This window comes from Eschrichtius robustus, chromosome 10, assembly GCF_028021215.1.
Source record: "Eschrichtius robustus isolate mEscRob2 chromosome 10, mEscRob2.pri, whole genome shotgun sequence".
Taxonomy (NCBI): Eukaryota; Metazoa; Chordata; class Mammalia; order Artiodactyla; family Eschrichtiidae; genus Eschrichtius; species Eschrichtius robustus.
The window spans coordinates 81,659,458-81,679,011 of record NC_090833.1 but is presented as its reverse complement, the minus strand read 5'-3'; the positions used below and the strand labels follow the sequence as shown (position 1 = coordinate 81,679,011).

General features: G+C 53.3%; 1 protein-coding gene across 1 annotated transcript in view; it reads right to left on the bottom strand.

The window, feature by feature from the left end:
• DNAI1 (dynein axonemal intermediate chain 1) overlaps positions 1 to 19,554 on the bottom strand; it is a 43,754-nt gene that overhangs the window by 12,446 nt on the left and 11,754 nt on the right. The window contains exons 5-13 of the mRNA XM_068554000.1: positions 19,257 to 19,383; positions 18,864 to 18,973; positions 18,498 to 18,617; positions 17,430 to 17,489; positions 16,025 to 16,159; positions 12,251 to 12,335; positions 8,855 to 8,972; positions 8,552 to 8,595; positions 451 to 698 (exon numbers count right to left, since the gene is read on the bottom strand). Coding sequence (XP_068410101.1) covers positions 451 to 698; positions 8,552 to 8,595; positions 8,855 to 8,972; positions 12,251 to 12,335; positions 16,025 to 16,159; positions 17,430 to 17,489; positions 18,498 to 18,617; positions 18,864 to 18,973; positions 19,257 to 19,383 — 1,047 coding nt within the window. The remainder of the gene's footprint in view (positions 1 to 450; positions 699 to 8,551; positions 8,596 to 8,854; positions 8,973 to 12,250; positions 12,336 to 16,024; positions 16,160 to 17,429; positions 17,490 to 18,497; positions 18,618 to 18,863; positions 18,974 to 19,256; positions 19,384 to 19,554) is intronic.

Here is a 19,554-nt window from a genome sequence, read left to right as displayed (position 1 = left end):
GCCTACCCCTGTCTGGGAGTTCCCCAAATCTAGCCCAGATGGCAGAAGAGAGCCCCTGTAGGGAGCTGAGGAAGACCATAGACCCCTGGAGCCCTTGACACACTCAGCAGAGGCCCATCAGGCCCTGGGGGCTTCCCACCACGGGCTCTGAGTCCCTGACCACTACACCTAAGAGATCCGAGGTCCTTAGCAGACGGATGGGCCCTGCTTGATGGGAGCTCTGAGGCAGCGGACCCCAGCTCTTACCACAAACCCTCCTGCCTCCTGACACCTCGCCTCTGCCCTTCTCTGCCCCTTCTCACACCCAGCTCCTTGGTCTCTAAGCTGGTAGCTGTCATCCCCATGCCCTTGCCTGTGGCCCTCTCCTCCCCAAGGCCCCTCGTCCGGTGGCTCCCAGGCCCACACGCTACTCAGTCCCACCCACTTCTCCCACCCTGGTCCAAGGCTGACCTGCCACACAGGGTCTGTGTGCTTGCCACACTTGGCTGAGCTGCGGAAGGAGGGCTGGGAGTAGGGCTTCTTGAGGTTGTAGATGGCCACGTTGCCGTCGTAGTGGCCCACCACCACTAGGTAGGGATGGTCCACGTGCACGTCCAGACACAGGATGCCGCTCTCGCTGCTGAAGGTGTATTCGGGGAAGCTGGGGTTCTTCATGCTGTAGAACAGCAGCACGCCCCGGCTCTGCTTCATGAAGTCATCTGCCTCGGGGAAGAGGGCGGCGGTGATCGGACAGTCCCTGCTGGGGAAGCCCCGGCCCCTCCCTCACAGGGTGGACACGCCCTGCCCTGCTCTGCCTCTGACGGAGAGCGTGGGAGACCTCCAGGGCGTCATCTCCTCTGTCCGTGAGACAGAATCATGCGACTTGGCCCACCCGCTTCTCAGGGTTCACGAGAGGATCCAACGGATAAGGTGACCGGGCCTATCTGAGGGACGGACAGTCATTCTCCTTAGTCTCCCTGGGGTGCAGGAAAGGGGGGCTGCAGGCTCAAAGAGCTGTTAAGTGAAGAGTGTGGTTGGGCTTGGGAAGGAGCAGTATCCTCAGAGAGGGTCCAGATGCCCAGCCCACCTCCTGCCCTTAGGTGCTGGGATAATGGCCACGTTCCCCTCATCCCCAGCCAAGGACAGGGGTTCAGTCTGGACTAACACGGAATTGCCTGTAGGAGTCCCACACTAGCCACCTGTGGGCACCTTCCCAGACCCTCTGGTCCCACAGTCCCCAGCTGCAGCCTGAGCCCTAGCTCTAAGCATGCTCCCAGATTCGAAGGGTCCCAGGCCAGCCAGTCAGGCTTCCACAGGCCACGGTGCTATCCCTCTGGCCTGGGCGCAGCCTTCGGTGATCGACAGTGGACCACTCAGCAGACGTCCTCCTCCCGGCCCGCCCCATGGCAAGGGAACGCCTCCCACACTCCTTCATTCTCCGCACACTTGGCGCCCAGGCTGATAACGCAGTCACTGAATGGAATACAGTCCCAGCCCTCCATTCCCGCTCTCCCGCCACCAGCCCAGGACCCTTCCCAAGCTCACAAGAGCCAGAGCTGGAGAGGTGGAAGTCTAGAGCAGCCCCCTGTCTTGGGGGCCCTAAGCTGAGGCAGCCTTTTAGCTCCGCCGGCCCCCCAGGGCTATCTCCTCTGCCCCTGGCCACTGCAGGCCTGGGCCCTCCTCACAGAGTGGCCAGTCCTGAGGCGAGGAGCCCATGGGCGGGAAGGATAGCGAAGCAGCCCCAACTTGGTGAGCTTTGCTGAGTCATTCTCTCGGTCTTGTTTCTAAGGCTGCCCCTTTCTTGAGGGAGCAGGTGACTGGGCTGGGCTCAGGGACAGTCTGGGCTGGGCTCCCTGGGCTCTGGGCGTGAGCTCAGCTGTGACCAGGTCCCAGGTATCCTCACCCTGGGCACTCTGCAAGCACAGCGGATGCTTCCTGGGAGCCAGGGTTAGGGAGCAGGGAGCAGCCAGGAGCCAGGCTGGCCTTAGGTGGGCAGAGTTGGAAGCTGAGGCCAGCCGGCCTGCCCACCAGAGCAGCGGTCTGTGGGGGAGCCCACCTTCCCTTGCTGTGGCTAATTGTCACCAGCTCTGGGACTCCTGTCAGGAACCCCTCCCCTGATCAATTGCACGGGAGTCTTCCTGTGCAAGGAGGGGGCTGCCCCTGGAGTGGAAGGTACGAGGGTCCAGCTTGAGCCACGGGGAGGGCACGCAGTGGTTCAGGCAGGGAAATGCTTCTGCTCCGGGGTTCTTGTCTTCTAAAAGTCCTAAAATGACATCACTACTCAGACCACCAATGGTCTCCATGTAATATCGTTGCTCAGGCTACCAGCAGTCCTAGTGACATCATCGCCCAGCCTGCCATCATTCCCAATATGATGCCGCCAACCAGGTCACCAGCAGTCCCAGTACGACATTGGCATCAAGGTCACCTACAGCGCCTCAGTTCCCAGTGAGAGATACAATCCCATCAGGCTCAAGGCTCACAGAGCCTTGGGCCCTGGGCCCTGGGGTACTTTGTCCTGAATCCCACAGACTACCTGGCTCCCCACAGCAGGACCGGAGGGCCCAGTGACACAGATGGGAGCCCCCAGCCCCACACTCCATTACATGCAGGCAGGTGCCCTGAAGTCTGGGACCAGTGAACGAATTCCAGGTTATTCTAGGCCATAGGATTTCAGTGAGTACGTGTGGCTGGGTGAAAGGGAAAGAGGAACAGAGGAAGGGAAAGGGAGAGAAAGACGGAGGGAGGGTGGAGGGGAGGTGGGGAGGAGAAACCACGTGGTGTGTGACTCCAAGGCAGGGGGAGAGGGCCGCTGGCCTGCCCTTAGCTCCACTCTGCACTTCTGCCCTTCTCCAGGAAGCCTTCTAGACCCTTCAGCCTCTCCTCTGTGAGTGCCCATCCTACCCCCAGGAACTCCTCTACCTGTACCGCGTTATTACAGGTGGTTGTGAGCAGGTCTTTTCCTTAGCCTGCCACCAAAGGATGGAGTGAGGGAGCATGCCCTGGCGTGGCCCAGCAGGCTTACTCTGTCCAGGGAGAGAGTTGCCTCCTGCTAACCCTGCTCTGCTGGATAATCTCTAAGGCCTCCCTGACTCTGACCCTCGATGATCCATGAGATTTGGGGGAGGAGAATCAACTCCCTAATAGAGCCTGATCTGGCGGTTCTCAGAAAGCCATGGTCTCAGGGGACGGGTGGCTTAATTCCACCATAGACCAAAGCTCTCACTGCCCTCAGCTCCCTCTCCCAGGGCCCTAGCAGCGTAGTGCCCAGTGAGGAGCATGGATGGATGCCTTCTTGGACTGGCAATCACCATTGTGGGCCTCCGCCCCACAGCTCTACCCCTGCCCTACAAGGAAGAGCTCTAGATCACTCTGGAGAGTTCTGGCTGTCAGGAGAAGCCTGGGCTTCTGCTCAGGATTCAGGGAGGGCAAGGCAGACAGAGGGCATTTTGGGGCATCTGGCTAAAGCCAGGTCAGTGGTCAGAGGGAAGCAGATGACAAGCTGCAGAGACAAGGATACCAAGCCAGTGTCGGTCAGCAGGCCTCCTCCTCTCTTCCTGTGGCTCCCAAACGAATCCAGCCCAGGGCTGACTCTAGGGCAGCAGCTGTTTAATGACTCCCTTATTAAGGCATGAAAAAGGCACTCGGAGGGGGCTGTGGTACGCAGAATAATGCCCCCCAAATGTCCATGTCCTAATCTCCGGAGCCCATAAATATGTTACTTTGCACAGCAAAAGGGATTTTATAGATGTGATTAAATTAAAGACCTTGAGATGGGGAGATTATCCTGGATTATCCGGGTGGACCCAGTGTAATCACAGGGGTCCTTATAAGGGAAAGAAGGAGGCAGGAGAGTCAGAGAAGGAGGTGTGACAACAGAAGCAGATATCGCAATGATGCAATTGCTAGCTGGAAGGAGGCCACAAGCCATGGAATATGGGCAGCCTCGAAACTGGGAAAGGCAGGGAAATGGATGGTCCCCTAGAGCCTCCAAAAGGATGAAGTCCTGCTTCATTCATTGATTCATTTGATTCAAATGAATCAAAATTCATTTGATTCAAATCAAAATTCATTTGAATCAAATGAATCAAAATTCATTTTGATTTTTGCTCAGCAAAACCCATTTTAGATGTCTGACCTCCAGAACTGTAAGATAATAAATTTGTGTTGTTTTAAGCCATCATGTTCACGGTAATTTGTTACCTCAGCACTAGGAAACTAATACAGTAGGCTTTCAGGGAAGGTTGACCCAAATTCTACTTTTAGGAATCAGAGGGAGAGGCCACTCAGGATGGCTGTTCTCTTGCTCTCTGAGCATCCCCTGATCAACCAGTCCCTGCTTCACCTACACCTTACTCACATGACCATCTAATTCTCTTAATCATAGGACTTAATCAGTAACTAGCTACGTGCTTGCCCCCTGCCCCGGCTGCTGGTTTCCCTGGCGACTGATGAGCCAACCTGATGCCAATTCCCCCTATAAATGGTAGCCTCCTTCTCCCCCAGCAGCGAGGATTGTGGCCATGTCCTGTGCGCAGTCTGCTATACACGGTGTGGGTGTTGCTCCAGGACCTTTTGCTTCTGACTTGTAAGATTCCCTATCCAATAAGTTGCGGGTGTCTCTGTCACTTTCTCTGGGCTCCTTCTTTGGTCTCACAGCTGGGCAGTTACCAGGCTTGCAGGCCTGTGGGGTGCAGCCCAACAGCCCTGCAGATGGTACCTTTTTCTGGGGTGGTTTGGAAGCAATCCCTCTAGAAGTCAGGGGGTTGGAGGCAATGATCCCCAGCTCTTCTGATGACAATAATGAAACCCTCCCTCAGTTTCCCACACCCCAGCCCTGCCACCTCGGACTCCAGGAACAGATATGGCCCTTGGGTTAGGATTTTCAGTCTCCAAAGGCAGGGGACTGGCCCAAGGCTGCCCCCAGGAAAGTACATCAGTGCTAGAGTGTTCCAAACCTCCAGTGTGGCCCAGAGACCGTGGTGCCAGGCTGGATCCAGCCTTCCAGGTAGCTGGGCTTTTCCAAGAGCTCTCACCTGATTAGAAGTCATATTTAAACAGTGTGGGAAATAGGAGCAAGGCCTTGGAGACAGAATACATCAAGCGGGACATTTAATATGATTTAGGGAAAATGAGGCAAACATTTGAGAACCTAAATAACTAACCAGTAATTAAACTAACAATGGGAATGCCCTTGCACTACAACCCGGTGAGCACAGTGGCCTTTATGGACTGTATTTACAAAGAGACCTGACAACATAATTAGTCCTGTAAATTTTACACAGCCTGCAGCTGAGGAGTGATGGATTTTGTGTGTGGAGGATGAACGGGGAGAAATGAGGTGGATGAATTTCCATTTTCAGTAAATGAAATTAACACTGCTTAATTAGTGAAGCTGACAAATAAATGATCAGGAAAGATTTAAATCCCTACAAGTGTATCCCTGGCCTGGGCAGGCTGAGGGACCGGCCAGGAGGTGGTGGGGCAGAGTGGGAATGGGTTTAGTGCTGGGACTCAGGGCCTGACTTTGGCCCCTTTTGAGGGTGCTGTCCCTCAGAGGCTGGGCTGAGGGACAGCTGGCTCTTCTGCCTTTCTAAGATGTGTCCTGCTGGGAGGCTTCCTCCGCATCTCCTGTGTGATAGCCAGTCAGGACCACACAGTGTCTGGGATCTGTTCCACCATCTCTGCCCAACAGATCACGAGGAGTCCCCATTTCCCTGCTGTGAACTGCCTAACGGGCTGGAAAGCACCCCTTCAGTGCAGCAGGCTGATATTATTGCATCCCAGCTTTGCCCCGTGGGCCAGCTCTTCCTAGACTACCTCCTTTGCCTTCCAGTGTTCCTCCATCTTTCACCTGCTGACAGCCTTTCTTCACTCTGCTGAGACACGGAGCCTGGCCCTAGAGGGCACCCCAGTCCCTGCCCTATATGCAGCCTGACATGTCCACCATCTGGTACCCAGCAGCCACGAGGGGAGGCGGGTGTGATTGCTTCTGTGCTGTTGCAGGCAATTGCCCGGGCTCTTTTCCTCACCTGCTTGCTCCTGGCCTGGCTCCAGACGACCAGCCTTGGCCCCAGTCCTTCCTAGGGTGCATGCCTACCCCTGCCCAGGTCTTATTTGGCTGGGTCAGAGAATCAACATCTGGGAATTCCAGGCAAAAGGAGCCCTGGGCTGAGCTCATCAGGGTCAAACCCAACAACAAACCCAAATTCTCACTTTAGAGTCTGTCCACAGGAGGCCGGGTCTGATAATGGGAGGTTGGCTGCTGGGAATTTCCAAAGACAGTGTGATGGACGCTGGTGAGCCAGCTGCCCCTCACAATGACCCCATCCAGTAACTACGGTGGCCTTTTGCCTGCCTCAGCTTTGCCCCTCTTTCTTCCAGGGAGGCACCTGGGCACTCGAGAGCATGGGACTCCCAGGGGCGACCTCAGGAGTGAATGCAGGGGCCCTTCTGCATTCCAGCCCAGCCTGGCTCTGCTCAGGCCTCTGCAGATTGATGCTGACATGTACAAGGCTCTGGAGAATAGATGCCCTTTGGAAAACTGGTCAACAGCTCCCGTACCAGTGACAGCAAATACCACCGCCGCCGCCGCTGCTGCCAGGCCCAGCTCTCTAAGAGAAGAGGTAGGGGCCTTGTCTGATACCCCTCTGTCCCTATAGCCCCCGCTCTCTGCTCAGGGCCCCGGAGGGTCCTGCAGGAAAGCTAGGAGACAGAATGCCAGACAAGTCAGCAATGGTTGTCCTTTATGTGCAAGTGGTTCCTACAGCTCATGGGGCACATTTGCTGCTTTTCTTCCACGCATGTCTCATGACAGCCCTGGGACAAAGGGCCGGCAGGTGTCAGCCTCTCCAGGTCACCAGGGAAAACACCAAGGCTGAGAGCAGCTTCTGGCCCCAGGTCATACCACTGGGAAGCGGTGCCATCCAGGCACGTGGATGTGGCCAACAAAGGACAAAGAGACCCTTCCTGGGTGTGTGCCTGCCCAAAGGAGGCCTCTGGGCCTGTTAGGCTTGGGGCCATCGATTCCTGGGGGGTGGGTTACTCTTCTCCACCGCTCCTGGCTAAGGCTGCTCCCATGGACAATCTCTATATGACCCCAACCAGCTGACGCCCCTCCTGGCCCTCGGTGAGAGGAGGATAGGGCTAGAGCTGAAGCAGTTTCTCCTCCCACCTGCTGGGGAGCACCCCACATCCCCACCTCAGTCCTGGGCAGAGAGCCTGGCCTGATCAGCCTCAGAGAGGGGTCCACACCCACTCCTGGGAGGGCCTGCTCAGCCCCCCACCCTGTTCCCGGCCCAGTAGCTGCAGCAGAGGGGGAGGAATGTGCTAGTTCCCTGCCAGAGGGGGTGGGCGCTTCCCTCTTGGCAGTAGCCCATCCTCAGGAGTGGGGACACAAAGCGGGCATTTAGGGCATCCTCAAAGGCGGCCCAGACCATGAGACTGGGAGCAGCTCCAAGGGCTTCTCCCTGAGAGGAATGACAAACACCCACTCCTCCTGGCCCTCCCCTCCCTCCCCGACACCGGTCAAAGAATGGGCTGGGCGGACAGGCGGTCTGAGGGGCAGAGACCAGGAGCTTGTACGCCTGCCAGCCAGCAGCAGCTTGGAGAATGGGAAGGTTTTTCTGTTCGCAGAAGCTAATCCTCCTAGCCAGAAAACATGTTGTTCGCCTAGGGAGCTGCGGCTAACGCGAAGTATGGGGCCCTCTCCCGTTAGGAAGAGGGAACGCCCAGGCCAGTGCGGAGGCAGGGGCTTCTGCAGGGACCAAGGAACACGAAGGGAAAGCAAAGTGCCACACGGTTTCCACAGTGCTGCCTCCTGCTGTGGGGTGATGGAAACTGGCGGGGACGGGAGCGTCCCGGAAGGCGGTGGTCTCCCAGGGTTCGGGGCCAGTGATGAACGTCAAGCGCTTGCCCCCCTTCCCCACCCCGCCTGCTCCAGGGCCTGCTCAGGAAACTCTCCTCCTTCAGCCCTCACCACCAAATCCCTCCCCAGGTCTGGTCCAGTCTACCTTCTCATCCTTCTCAAATCCACTGCTCCATCTCCACTCCACGCTGGTGGTTCAGATCCTGCCATCTCTCCTTGGGATGCCTCCCCAGTCTCCTAGCTGGTCTCCAGCCTCCAGTCTCACGCCTGCAAATCTCCCCTGCAGTGGTTGTGTCCCAGCCCTTCTCAAATTCCTTCAGTGTTTTCCCCTCCGGAGAAGGTCCAAGTTTCCTGGAATGGCTTACCAAGCCCTTTGCGGGCTAACCCTGCCCCCTCTACAGCTTCATTTCCTGCCATATCTCTCATGCCTCCAGACCTTTGCATGTGCAGCTCCCTCTGCCAGAAGTCCTCTCCCCCTCTTTCTTTACCATAATAACTCCTTCGAGGCTCATTTTGGCATATTCCTTCATCCAGCACTAAATGCCAGTATGACAGTGGGTCTTCTCCATTAGACTGTGAGCACCCTGAGGGTGCTAGACTTCGTCATCTTTGTATCTTTCACACCTGGCAAAGAGCTCTGCACTGAGTAGGTACTTCGTGTTTGCTGGTTGAGTGAGAAAATGAACAAATAGCCAGATTACTTACAGGAGCCATGTCCCACTGCAAACAGATCATTGTACTTTGGATTCCTGCAAAAGAAATAAGAACTGCTTGGCCCAGGAAATGGACATGGCTCTCCCATGTACAGTGGTGCCTTATCTACACTGTAGACATCTACTGTTGAGCTTAGAGGCCGGGGACGATCCCATAAGAATCCCAGTCTCACTTTTTTCCATAATGCTACGCGTCACCTTCAAAGTGATTAAGCGCGGTAGAAGCGCCCTGCTCAGGGCTTGGCACCCAGCAGGCGCTCAGGGATTCCAGGTTTTCTGCAATGTCTATACTCACCAGCAGAGGGCGGTGACGGCCAGGCGCTTGGCTTTGTCATTTTGGAACTTCCAGAGAGGCAGCAGCGTACCCTCTTGGTCCCGGTATTCGTCAGCAGCATCCTCGTAGTACTTAAAATCTTAAACACACACAGGCTGAGTCAGCCCTGGGACTGCCACTTTCTGTCTGGACCTCCTCGGCCAAAACAATTAACCTCTTTGTATTTCAGAGTGGGAATAGTCATAGTACCTATCTCAAAGGACTGTTGTGAGGATTAACTGCTAATATATGTAAAGTACTTAGAAAAATACCTGGCACAGAGTAAGCTCTCTACAATGTTGTTGTTACTGTCGTTGTTGTTTTTGGAGGTAAATTACATTAAAGTGGCTATGTCCTCGAGGATAATAATTCCAGGTCTGTCCATCTTCATATCCACTGCCAAGCCCCGCTGGAGTGAAGCTGCCTTGGCTCCCTCATGGGTCCTCTGAGCTCAAGTTCATCTCCTGCCCTAAATTGTCTCTACCTCCCGCTTCCTCTAACTTAGGTAGAAGCCCCCTCCATCCTTCTACTTGTCTAAACCAGAAATCTTGGTAAACCTTGACTGATCTTTTTCCATCATTTCTCATGTTTTCCTTCTGATTGTCTTTTTAGTCCATTCACTTCTGTCCAGACCCATAGCCACTTCCTAGGTTCAGGCCCCAAAAGCCATCACCCAGACTCTTAACGCCACCCTCCTAGCAGGTCTCTCTACCTCCAGACACTCCTCCTCCAGTTCACATTCTGCAGAATAAACCACCTCCCCTACTGCCCTGAAAACCCCTCGATGGCTCGCCTTGCACAGGGGCTCCCTGGTCAAACCAAGGCTCCTGGCCACTACTTCCATGTCATTTCCAGCCAACTGTTCACCTACCCTCTATGTCAAACAGTGTCTAAAATGTCCTGCTCCTCCTGAAAACTCCCACTCACTCTGGATCCAGCTCAAACTCCCCCTGCTCTGTGAGGCCTTCACTTTCTTGCTGAGCAGAGCTCACCTCCTCCTCCGTCCCAGCCCTGCCTCTCATCCGCTGAAATGTGTGTCATACAGCGTTGCCCCTCTTTATCCTTTTGCCTGTCTCCCCCCGGCAGACAGCTCCTGGGGAGCAGGAAGCACGTTATTTTCATCTCTGGACCCGCAGTGCCTAGCACAAGGCCAGCCACAGAGCAGACACCTGATGACTGTTTAAAGATGGCAACAAAATAGATCAACAGAAGGGAAATGGTTCTTGGTCTTCTTTCCAACCCATTAGAAAATGATCCTCTTATCCAACGTGGTCAAGGACATGCCCAGGCACGGCCTCAGCCTCTCTCACAACGCCCCACACTTCGAGGTTTGGGGACAACAGTCAGCCCTCAAAAATGGCTCAGACAAAAAAAAAAAAATTAGAGTGGTCAGAGGCATGAGCCTTGATCACATCAGAGATGCCTGAGCTCAGACTATCTTTGAAAAGACTTTGTTTCAGAGAGGAGATTAATTGGTAACACTTCTCTGTTTTCACTTCTTCCCAAAGGGAAAAGTGTATGCAATTTAAGCAAATCAAGGTTCAATGCATTTTTATGTGACTGTGTTCTTATAAATGAAAAAGGTTCACCAAGGCCAATTTCTCCATGGATATTAATCATGTTTGCAGCTCTTTGGTGGGCTGACTGCAGAGTCTGGGTTTCAGGAAGCCAAGCTGTGTGAGTGACAAATTCATTCACAGCTACCTTGTACTTTGACAGCTTTGAAAAGCACTCAAGGTCATTTTCCAGCCTGAATGATAACAAGGGGGCTTGTTTAGGCTGCTGGTCTTGGCAGCCCTGGTTTCTCTGTCCCACGGGTGAGCAATGAGCATCAAGTCACCAAGAAGAGCCCTGGACTGTCAGCAGAGGAGACCAGCCAGCAGTGGGGAGCTGCCAACTCTGGGGAGGCAGCTGCTCCAAATAAATGCACAACCTCTTAGGGAACTACAAGCCACTTGGGAATGTGCTGTTCATGCCATGGGAAGGATTCCGTTTCCCTGGCTCTGTCAAAGACTCCAGAATTTCCCAGGCCCCCAGGATTTAAGCGTTTCTGAATCAATCTCTTTCTTCACCTCGTCACTAATTAATCACTCACATAGACCTATTGAGTGTTTATTTGAAATGCCTCTTCCAGCTCAGTGGCTCTGTGGCCTCGTGCTAAAGTGCTTAGGCTATGGATCCAGGGGGCCTGTGTTCGAGTCCTGGTTGTGCCGCTGACACCACACACTAGCTGTGTTTTCGAACAAGTGGCGACATTTCAGCCTGAATGTCTCATCTATAAAATGGAGATAATAGTGGTTTTCACCTGACAGTGTGGCTGTCAGGATGAAATAAAATAATACATGTAAATTGCACAGTACAACGCCTGGTACATAGGCCCTTCCCAGGGAAGGCTGGTGCTTGCTGTTCACTGTTGTAACTGCACCTTTTTCTCCAACCCTGATGATGCATTCTGGGTAAGGTGCAGTGAGGCCCACTCCACCCACACCGGAACCTCACCCCCGCCTCTGCCGCTGTATTCTGCCCAGTGGTACCCTCCTCCAGCCCTGCTCTCCTCTGGCTGTGTCCCTGCCCGGACAGTATCTTTGAACTCTCTGCAGAGAAAGCTCAGATTCCCTGCGCGACATTCAAGGCCCTTCCTTAACTGACCCCGACCACTTCTCCAGCCTGAACTCTCACCACTTTCCAACAGAGCCCCTGTCGGGGTCACTGAGCCTGCTGCCCCTTGTCCCCAGAGTCCTTTCCAATTCATTTTCACCGCTGAGTCACTGCTCGTGCTGTCTCCTGCCCAGCACATCTGCCCTCTGCTAATCTCCCACTCAAACTCTGCTTATCCCTTGGCATCCAGCTCAGCCCTCCCTGACGCCTTCCTTGACTGCTGTCACTCCAACTTCCCCATCTCCATTCTTGAGGATCCCCAGAGCAGTTTCTGTCTGCATTCTATCACTTATATGGTCCCTAAGCTGGACAGAGTAGAGAACAGAGCACAGCATTAGGAGGCTTAAGACCTAGGTTTGGGTCCTCTCTGCCTTTCACTAGTCAGGTGGCCTTGGCCTTAGCTTTGTCGTGTGTGAAGAAGGGATAAAAATCTCTGCTCTGCCGCCTCCCAGGATTGTTAGAAAGATGCTATGAAATCACGAATGTGCAGATTTTTTGCTGCACCATTGTCAGATCTCATCACCACACCCATTTTTTTCTTACGCCATTGTTCCTGTTTGACCTGTGTTAAGTCTTATCTCCCTAGTGACATCCAGAGAAGGGGTTATTTTTTCTCCCCTTGCACCTGTAGGACGTAGCATGGGACACTCAAATACTCGTTTTGTGTGAGGGATTTTTAATACAGGTAATGATAGTCGTTGCCAGCACTTTAAATCTAACCTTGAGCAACATCATCATATGTGTTCTGGTTGACCATCCGCTCCACGATTTTAGCAGCTTGGGCCACTTTGGTGATGTCATCGCTCTGTGGAGATACAGGAGCCACAGGTCCTAAGCCAGCAACTGGAACGTCGTGCCCTGAGCCACAGCCCTGACTTACAATTGGTTCAGCAGTGCCTCTTTGACACCGCCCACCCCAGATAGCTCTGTAAAGGCATCTCTTTGTGCCTCAAGGCCCAGTTCTCCCCGACATCCTCTTCTGGGAACGCCCAGCTCACAAGTGGCACAAGGAGTCTGCACTGCCATACTTGGCCCCTGAGCGGAGCCTGCCTCCTGCTCTTTCGTCCTGAGCTTATTCTGGGGAAGGTGTATCTCTGAGCACAAGACAGGGCGTTGAAGAGAGCCCAGGAGGAGTATTAGAGGGGACAGCAGACAGGGTAGGTAGACTTCTTTGGTGGGGACAGAAGTTTCACCAGCCTGAACAACAAGGGCTCCTGTTAAGGTTCTCAGAGATCTTCTGGTCCAACTTATTTAGTCAAGAGTTGAGGAGGACACAGAGGCCCAGGGAGAGGAAAGAGACCTGCTTTTACACAGGGAGTACAAGGCAGAACTGACTCCTGACCCAGGGCCCTGTCCACGGCCCAGGCCGAAGAGAAAGCATGAAGTTTCATGTCAGGGGGAAATGACTCATTCCGAACAAAAAAACAAGATCATCATTATGTGAAATTCCATAATGTAAACCATTTAACAGGTTAAAAGAGGAGCAAAGAGTTTAGGGCTGGCAAGAAGGGCCTAAAGAGTTTAGGGCAGGTGGCAGGAATGAACCAGTGGAGTGGACAGCCCTCCAGAGGGGCTCCAGAGGGCCAGGCCCATGGCTCTCAAAGATGAGATTTCCCAGGTTTGACAGTGTCAGGCAGCGGTTAAGAGAACGGGTTCTGGGACCACACAGACCTGCATCCCCATCCCATCCCACAGATTAGGAGCCAAGTGGCAACTTTAGGTAAGTTACATCTCTGTGTTTTAGGGTACTCTGATGCAGTGGGGATGGATAATGCTACCTGCGTCATGGGGTCGTTGTAGGATTAAATGTAATAAGCACCATGGTGTTAGTAACCCAGTGCCCGGTGGTGATGGTGACGGTGGTGTCAGAGGAAACATGCGGCCCATTGTGGTGGGGGATTACTTACAAAGTCACACATGGGGGACTGCCTTTGAGACTCTCTCATCAGTTTTCAAACTGACTCCAAGCTTATTTCAGAAAACCGACCAAGGACATTCACTGGAGTCTTATAATCACAGCTCTCGGAGTTCACCTGGTCCCAGCCACTCCCCCCTATTCCCTGACCCAAAGCAGGAATCCTTCCCGCTCAGCAGCTTCCTGGCAAACATCTCTCCCCAAGTCAGGCAGTATCTTGTACGGTCAGACAGCCTGTTAGCTGAAACCTACTTCCCTGGGTCTTATACCCATGGCCCTAACTCTGTCCTCCAGCCATAGAGACTTGTGTGCCAGATGATAGGTCCTCTGATGTAGGAGGACAGCGCCTCATTCCTCGAGTCAGCACTCCTTCAGGCGAACCCTCCCAGCTCCATCAGCCATGCATGGCATATTAACAGCCGCCACCTGTCAACCAGTATCAAGCAAGTACTATTTTAGGGGCTGTGCATATATTATCTTGGGTTCTCACGACAGTCTTGCAAATCAGGTATCATTAGGCTGTCTAAGATGAGGGAACAGGTTTTAGAAAAATCCAGCTCCGTGGCAAAGCCAGGATGTACACTCAAATCTGTGGACTCTAGGGCCTGTGCTCTCAGCCCCACACAGAGAGCCAGTTCCTACCCAGCCTGACCACACTGTCCTGGTCCTGGGAGACTCAGGGATCCAGATGCGCTCTGAGGAGGGAGTATGTTTCCGGAAACTATGCTACTTGAGCAGACACAGCTCTTTGTTGGTTCTGACTGAACTTGTGGCCTCTGAGCCCTCTCCCCCTTTGCTGTCCTAATCTCTCAGATAAGACAAACTTACATTCATTTCTGTACATTTACCCAAATCATTAGTGAGACAGAAACCTGAGCTCGACCACTGCAGACCTTCCGACAGAGTATCATGAAGTTATTCTGCTTTCTCTCCTCCCACACACTTGAGTTTTATACCAACCTAATCAGATCTGGGTCTCTGAGAAAGGGGTATCACTCTGTTCATGTGCTGGGCCTCAGCAAAGGGGAAGGCAACTGCCACCCCCAATCTGCTCTACAGATAGCCTGGCCCAGTACTTGGGATTCCCAGTTAGAGATCAATTCCCTTGGGGGGAGGTTGACTAGGATACTAAAGTATTAACTGGCTATGTTATACCCCCAGTGTCCTGTTCCACTGTATTTCTTGGTCCAGAGGGCTGGAATCCGCCTGCATCACAGCCTTTCATGTTAGCCAAGCTGGAAGAACCCAGTGTGGTCCTGCCTCCCTAGACACCCACTCTGGTAGGGCTGAGACCCAAGGACAGTTTTCAGTCTCAGTCACAGGGATCTTTCTTCTGGTCTGTGGGTCCTGGTGACTGCAGTTAAGGTTTCTTTAACCAAGGTCCCAGAGCCCATAGCCAAACCCCTGATGGATCTTCAAGCGAAACTGGACCCAGGCCAACAGCCCCTCTGAAGCCCCTCACCTCTAGGGAACGGTGCAGGGAAAGTTAAGGGTCTGGACAGGGCAACCTGCAGGGCAGGGACTTATCTTTCACCTCAGGGTTCCAGTACTCGGCACGGTCATGATCACCAAGTGCTTGCTCTGTGACTAAATGAAACTGAATTGGGCAGTTCCTATTAAGCCAGGGCCGGGAACCCTCAAACCTCCCCTAAAATGTGACTTTTCACGGGCATGGAATTGAGTGGAAGTGGGCATTCTTCAGACAAAGGAAGAGTATGACCTGGCTTCTATTCTGGAGTGGAGCAGAACCACTTCCCTGAGAGCTCTCTGGGAGCTCTCCAAGGTGCTGAACTTGACCCTGGCTTCTTGTGGACATTGTCCTTCCCTCCCCATTGCACGTCAAACTCATCCTGATCTCCATAATGGGACTCTGGCTCCTGACCCAGCTCTCTCTCTATTGAAGGGACAAATGTGGCCCCTCAGCATCTCCCTGTGGTGACCCTCCCTGCAGTAACCTATCACTGTTAACTTCCATGATGATCTCCAAACCTATGCTGGCTACACCCACAGTGAGCTCCCAACCATGACCTCTATTACGATTCTTGCATAGCTCTTCATGGCAAGTCCAACGCAGGGTTGCCATGCTCATTGGCTTGGACTCTATGATCAGCTGTGATCAGCTCTGACTTGGCTCCTGGACCTGAAGAATCGAGTGCAAGTAAACCCAAAGACTGAAGGTCCAAGAGAAAATCACCCTCCCAATCCCCATGAACTTTTGGCCAGGGAGGTGGTGCCTTATCCTCACACGCCACTCTGCCCTGGGAAGACTCCCCAGCTCTTCCAGGGTGCACATCAGGCTTTTAATAACATTCATGTCTTCTGTTGCCCCCTAGCCCAACAATCCTGAATTCCTGCTAGCCTCCAGACCTATATAAAATTGGGGTGATCTGTGGAATGCCAGAGGCAGTTATAGCTCTCCTCACACCTTCCCACAAGGAAAGAACTGTTCATAAGTATCATTAGCATCCTGCCTTAAGTGTCTGTGAAGTCCTCACAGACAGCCAGGCTTCTGTCTACCCAGGAGCCAAGGTACCACTCAGTCATTCTCTGTGACTGAGCCATGGGAGCCCTCACCAAACCTGGGACTCCATAGATGTCATCTTCCTCATCGCCATCTTCCCCATTTTTTTAGCCACTGGGGTCTTTGTCTTCTCCTTCTCTTTAGTCTTTTCCTGCTTCTCAAGCTCTTCTATGTAGGCATCATAGATCTCCCACTAGGCAAGGGAGAGATGAGAAGGATCATCTTAGGGCAAAATCTTCACCCAGCCAGCTCCTCTTCAGCCTTTAGGGCTTGAGGAGTCGATCTTCAACCCGTCACAGGTCTTCATAGTATCCTCTACTTGGCCCACCTTAATTATGTATTCATTGTCTGTCTTCCCTGTTAACTGTCAGCTCTAGGACAGGAATGAAGGGGCTCTCAGAGCACCCCGGGGCTGGGCTTTCCACCCTGCAACCCAGGGGCTCAATTGTCAGCTGGAGATCAGTATCGTTCCAGCCTACCACCTCCACTAGGGCAGAACAAATGGGCAAAGATCAGCTAGCTCACAGTTTTCTTAGTGATTTATGAGACTCTGAACTAGGAAATTTTTAAAATGACTCCCCCTATAAGGATGGCATAAACATATTGGCTCAGGCTGGCTGTCTACAGCCTTGATCAAAACTTCTCAGCATAAAAAGATAAACAAAAAGTAAGAGAACCCCTGCTAACTGGCTTTGACAGTAAGAGAAGCCCAAGGATAGTAGCAGAGGAAGCAGCATGGATCTGGGGCTGGGCAAATGCCCCAGGCCGCACTGTGTGCACCCCAGATCTGAGCAGCCACTGCTCCGTGGAGGCCAGAGAGGCACACCTTACATTTAATAATTCACCCATGGGCCAGTTCTCCACATTGCACTGTACTTCAGTGTTCATTCAGAGCCCTCCAACAACCCTGTGAGGCTGCTTGTCATCTCATTTGACAGAGAAAGAGACTAAGGCATTAAGGGTGACATGATTGCCTAGGATCTTGCAGTGTGAGCAGCAGAGTTGGGTGCTGAGCTCAGGTCACCTGGCACCATATCCTGCCCAAATCAGCATGGCTATCCAGTGGGACTTGAGGGGGAAGGAGCATCTGCAGGAACACTGAAGGCTGCTGGATGGGCAGGGTCAGAGTGCTAACACTTCAGAGTCAGCCGTGAGGTGCCACAGGCTGTAGAGAGTCCGGGGGAACGAATGTTCTCCCCAGTTTGGAGGAACTTCCAGAAGCCATACCTGTTTCCCCCTTGGACAGTCTTGCCCTGGGCTGATACAGAGCTCTCTGGATGGAGACCTACTGTCTCATGTGCCTGGAGTTCAGAGACTGGACAAGGAGCAGGGAGGTGAGTGGATGAGGAGGGCAGATTTCCAGAGGGATCTTTGACCACGCCAGTCTCCCTTGTTGCCAAGGGAGATAGACAAGGATACAGGGGGGAGGGAGTGATGGCTTTCAGATTGGCCCAGGGTCTCACCTGATTGGCTGTGGCTGAAAAGTTTGCCCTGGGAGGAGGCTCCATCTGGCATTCTCGGTCCTAGAGAACAATGACAACAGGTGACCCACAGAAAGCCCTCAACTCCTTCTCACTTAACCCAATGGTATATCTGCAGGAGAAGCATTTTTGTTGGAGCTGAGGAAGGGGTGGGACACAGCACTGGAGAAGTAAAGAATGGCCTGGGCAAAGGACAAAATGACATGGTGAAAGCCTAAAATTTCCATCCAGGGCTCCTTCAGAAGAAGCCTAAGCTAGAAAGTAGGGGCAGTGAAGCCTGATTGTGCCAGTTTCAACCAGGAAGAACGCCAAGTGGGGGGATGAACAGATCTGCAAGAACTCAGCCCTTGGCCAGCCTCCAATGCTGGACCAGAGGTCAACCCCTGGCAGGCCATTGGGCTAATATTCCTCACCTTGAGAAGGTTTCCCCTTAATACTTGGGTCTCTGACTCCACCAGGGGAATGCACCCCCTCCCCGTTGTGTATCACCCAGATTACTGAACATCAGCTTAGGGACTACAGAGGGTGGTTAGGAGCCGCCGAAACCCCACCCTGTAGATTTCTGCCCTCCTTTAAGGCTGATTTGTGGAGAACACTGCCTTACATATGTGAGTCTCTCCCTGAAACCCTGAGAGATTCTTTCAGCCTGGTACTCAGGGTCCTCCACACTTATGAGCCAGGGAACTACCAGCTAGTCTATCATGGAGACCATCAACTTCAGTCAGACTGGCTCCTAATCTTGACTCCCTGGTACATTCTGGCCTCCCCTTCCTTCCCCAAATCCTGACCTTCACTTCAAGGCCCAATTCAAGTTTCAGGCTCTCAGTAGAGCAATCCAGCCTCCTTGTTACTCCCTCTGAACTCCTGCCTGGATGACTTACTGGGACCTGAACACATGCTCCCAGCTCCCCCGGAAGAGCGAAACTCTTCCATCTGCCCTGTCACCTGCCAGGCTGAGGGCTGCTGGTGCTGGGTCAGGCCGGCTCCCTCCCCGCTATGCACAGTGTGGAACTGCGAGAGCAAGGGGCTGGGGGTGGGGGGCTGCTCTACCCGGAGGGGGTTGTTGAAGGTCTGTGAGGCCCTCTCACTGAAGTTGAACTTGTTGGTGAGCTTTTGTTCCTTGGGCTGCTTAGGCGTCATCGATTCTTCTTCGGCCATTTTCTCAGGTGCCTGGAAAGGAAGACCCACAGGACCAGGACTCAGCTGTGGGAAGAAGGTGGTGCAGGATGGGGAGTGGGGAGGAGTCGTGTCCTGGGATAGGATGGAAGTGGGAGAGAGTGATTATGCCAGAGGTGTTGGCACCTGAGGTCTCTTAACTTCTCATCTTCAGCCCCCAGCCCCAGCGAGTCACCCCTGAAGCCTCCAGCCATAGCGGGAGCGGGAAGGGGTGGGATGGAGAGCAATATTATACTGAACCTCAGCGGCAGGCACATCTGTTTGACTCCCAGCTTCAGCTTCCTTGGGCTCTTCTTCTTCCTCAAGGATTTCTGTTTCTGAAATCACCACCTTGGCGGACTCCTGAGAACCTTGGTAGGATATTGCTGTTGAGCTCAAAGTCCAGCCCACTCCCCCATCCCCTGGCAGGGTAAGGCCTTCTCGGTTTCTGCCTTTCAGAGCTCACCTTCCCCAGGGTTCTCCTTGGCCTGAGCCTCATGGGTTAGTTCCCAGACCTACCCAGGACAGCCAGCTGTTAGACTTAATGTAAAGAGAGGCTCTGCAAAGTTCTGGCTTAGCCATCTCCTCCCTAGAGTGACCAGAGAAAGGGGACCAGGCTCTAGGCTGCAGCCTCAGGCTGGCCCAGAGGCTTACCTGCTGCTAACTCATCGAGGTAGTGCTGCCGCCGTCCTTCATCCGAGTCTTTGGGGATCAGGTTTCCGACTTGGCTAAAGTGAACTGCCAGTTGGTCCACAAAGCCGATTAGCTTATATGTGCCTTCCTAAGAAGAAAGGGGCTGAGTCAGCCCAGGGGTCCCTAAAAGAGCTGCAATCAGAATACAGTCTGCCTTTCTTCTAAAGGCCTAAAATAGTCCATCTATTAACAGAATTATAACTTACTAAATCCTCAGTTAACCTGAAGTTTTCATTGCATTGCCAGTTTAAAGAAGAGA